The 2312-nt window shown below is 32.5% G+C and overlaps 1 protein-coding gene across 1 annotated transcript; it reads right to left on the bottom strand.

Moving 5' to 3' along the window:
* Positions 1-206: 206 nt before the first annotated feature.
* On the bottom strand, positions 207-2292 carry LOC112468070 (odorant receptor 4-like). Its single transcript, XM_025037101.1, has 5 exons — positions 1813-2292; positions 1479-1578; positions 1133-1243; positions 685-840; positions 207-333 (listed from the first exon to the last, which is right to left on the bottom strand). Exons 1-5 carry the CDS (start codon positions 2223-2225, stop codon positions 280-282), a joined length of 834 nt encoding a protein of 277 aa, XP_024892869.1. The 5' UTR covers positions 2226-2292; the 3' UTR covers positions 207-279.
* Positions 2293-2312: the final 20 nt, after the last annotated feature.

Here is a 2312-nt window from a genome sequence, read left to right as displayed (position 1 = left end):
TCGGATTATACATATCAATTAATAATTTTTTAATCTTGCTGTAAAAATAATATAACATTTATTCTTAATAAAAGCGTTTAATAGAGATATTAAATAGTATAAACCGTTCAATAAAATATAATTAAATATACATGTTAAAATGACATTTTGCATTACATATATATATATGGCATTAAGATTTTGTATTTGATTCATGTACACATTTAATTCACACAATATGATATGATGAGTATATCATATACAGTTTACGTTGTAATTCAACTATTAGAATTTAAATATTTATTCGACTACACTTCGGAGCATATTAAAATACGCTCCAGCTGTTTTCATGACCTAAAACATGTCCAATTGTTTTCAACTCGATGACATATTTCCAATAAATTATAATTATTGTGGTTGCAAATAACAGGCACGCGTTAATAAAATTGACATATATATAAATGACGTAATACTTATTTTATAAAAACATATAAAAAAAGGATTTCTACCTAAAAATTATCTGATTGTTAATATTGATATATGTAGATGTAAAACATTTATGTTTATATCATTCATCGCTACTATAGCGATACTAACGCGATTAGATAAACGGCTAATAAAATTTATGAATATCTTCAATACAATACACTTCGATAGTCTTTTGTAGTAGACACAAGTAAATCAATACAAAATTAGTTAACTTACAGCACCAAATGTCCTGAGCGAGAGATCCATGAACTTTCCAGCAGAGATCTTGGTCGGCGCGTTAGACACAATCATCAGCAATACGACGCTACGCATGTTTCTGTCCGGAAGACGATACCATTCAAGTTCACAGGATGCAATGGCTACCTTTTCCGCCTGTCGTTGAATTTATCACGTAGCAATAGCAACAAATTTCTTTCCATTAATTTTCATTCGTTTATTTCAAGGATTTGCAACATATTCCCTGTGTTTCTTTCACGATATACTCATAAAGATATTTATGAAACTTATTTTAGCACCCAACAGTGACTCTTACAGGAGTAAAATTAAATGCAACTTTAATTGTACATTATTTGAAAATCAATTATTCTATAATTGTAGAGCGTTGTGTTATTGCTAATTTCATTGCTTTAAAAATTGAATGTTAATATTTATTTATGAGGCGTACCTGGCTGCTAAGCTGTTCACCGGTATAGCAAAATAGAAATATGTGTATTACTATGTTTGCAACGCTTACTACATAAGTGCATAAAGTTGTTATATTCTTATTTTGCCAGTCCTATAAATATAAATATTTTTGGTAATTATAATATAATTATTACTGATTAACTGTAAAATCTCTGAAATGACTTTCGATTTTTCAACGATACATGCATTATCCATGAGAGTTTGAAATTCAAATAAAATTTCTAAATCATGAATAATTATCGAAGCTTCGATCTTTTCTGTTTTTTTTTATAGGCCAAAAATTTAATTTATTCAACTCATTAAAATTAATTGTCAAGTTTACGAACCACTAACATAAAATACACTAAAAGGCAAATGGCTATCGTGTTCACCAGGATTTCCATCAGATATATTTCCTGTAAGGTATGCTGCACCAATCGTAAAAAACTGAAATGCAATTACTGATGATAACAATTAACGTTACCTGAATTAGTAGGTAAAAAAAATAAATGTCATTAATGGGAGCAAATAAGAAGTTAATTATTTTCACCGAGAAACATTGTTAAAAAGTATTATTATTAATAAACACATATCGATTTTATGAGTTTATTTAATAATTATTTTTATTATTCGAGTGTTAAAAATATGAACACGAATAACGATTGCCAGTTGCGAACTTACTTGCGCACTCTTACTTGATGCTCGACTATTTCAGCTAGTTTCTCATCCACTTCACGCTCCTCTCGCCACTGTTTCTGCACGAAACTTCTCATCAAGTTGATCAAAATTTTCAGCTGGCCGCAAGCATGCACCACGAAAATCGCCGTGAGGCCACATGCACCTGTCACGACCGAGACTGTAATGAATCCTGTTAGAGACTGGATTACAAAGACCGTTTCGTAAACGGGGCTGACTTGCACGTCGAGGGAAAAAAAATAACCGGGACAGGCAAAATGTCTCAGCGTGACATTCTGATCGGTGACGATCTTTCCCTGGGACAATGGCAGAATTGTTCGAAAGGTAATGACGCCGCTGTACATGAAAACACCGCAGATGGTAACCAGGCGTTTTCCTGTCCTCGCGGATTTTAGCATAATGTCCCGCGCGTCCGCGTTGAAAACGTTCTCCCAATCCTCCTCGATATGCTTCAAGCAACGCCTGAGCTGATCGTAGCGAAATAT

The sequence above is a fragment of the Temnothorax curvispinosus genome, unplaced genomic scaffold (genome assembly GCF_003070985.1).
Source record: "Temnothorax curvispinosus isolate PA1 unplaced genomic scaffold, ASM307098v1 QBEX01018015.1, whole genome shotgun sequence".
NCBI classification, from domain to species: domain Eukaryota; kingdom Metazoa; phylum Arthropoda; class Insecta; order Hymenoptera; family Formicidae; genus Temnothorax; species Temnothorax curvispinosus.
This window is presented reverse-complemented; position numbering and strand designations above follow the sequence as displayed.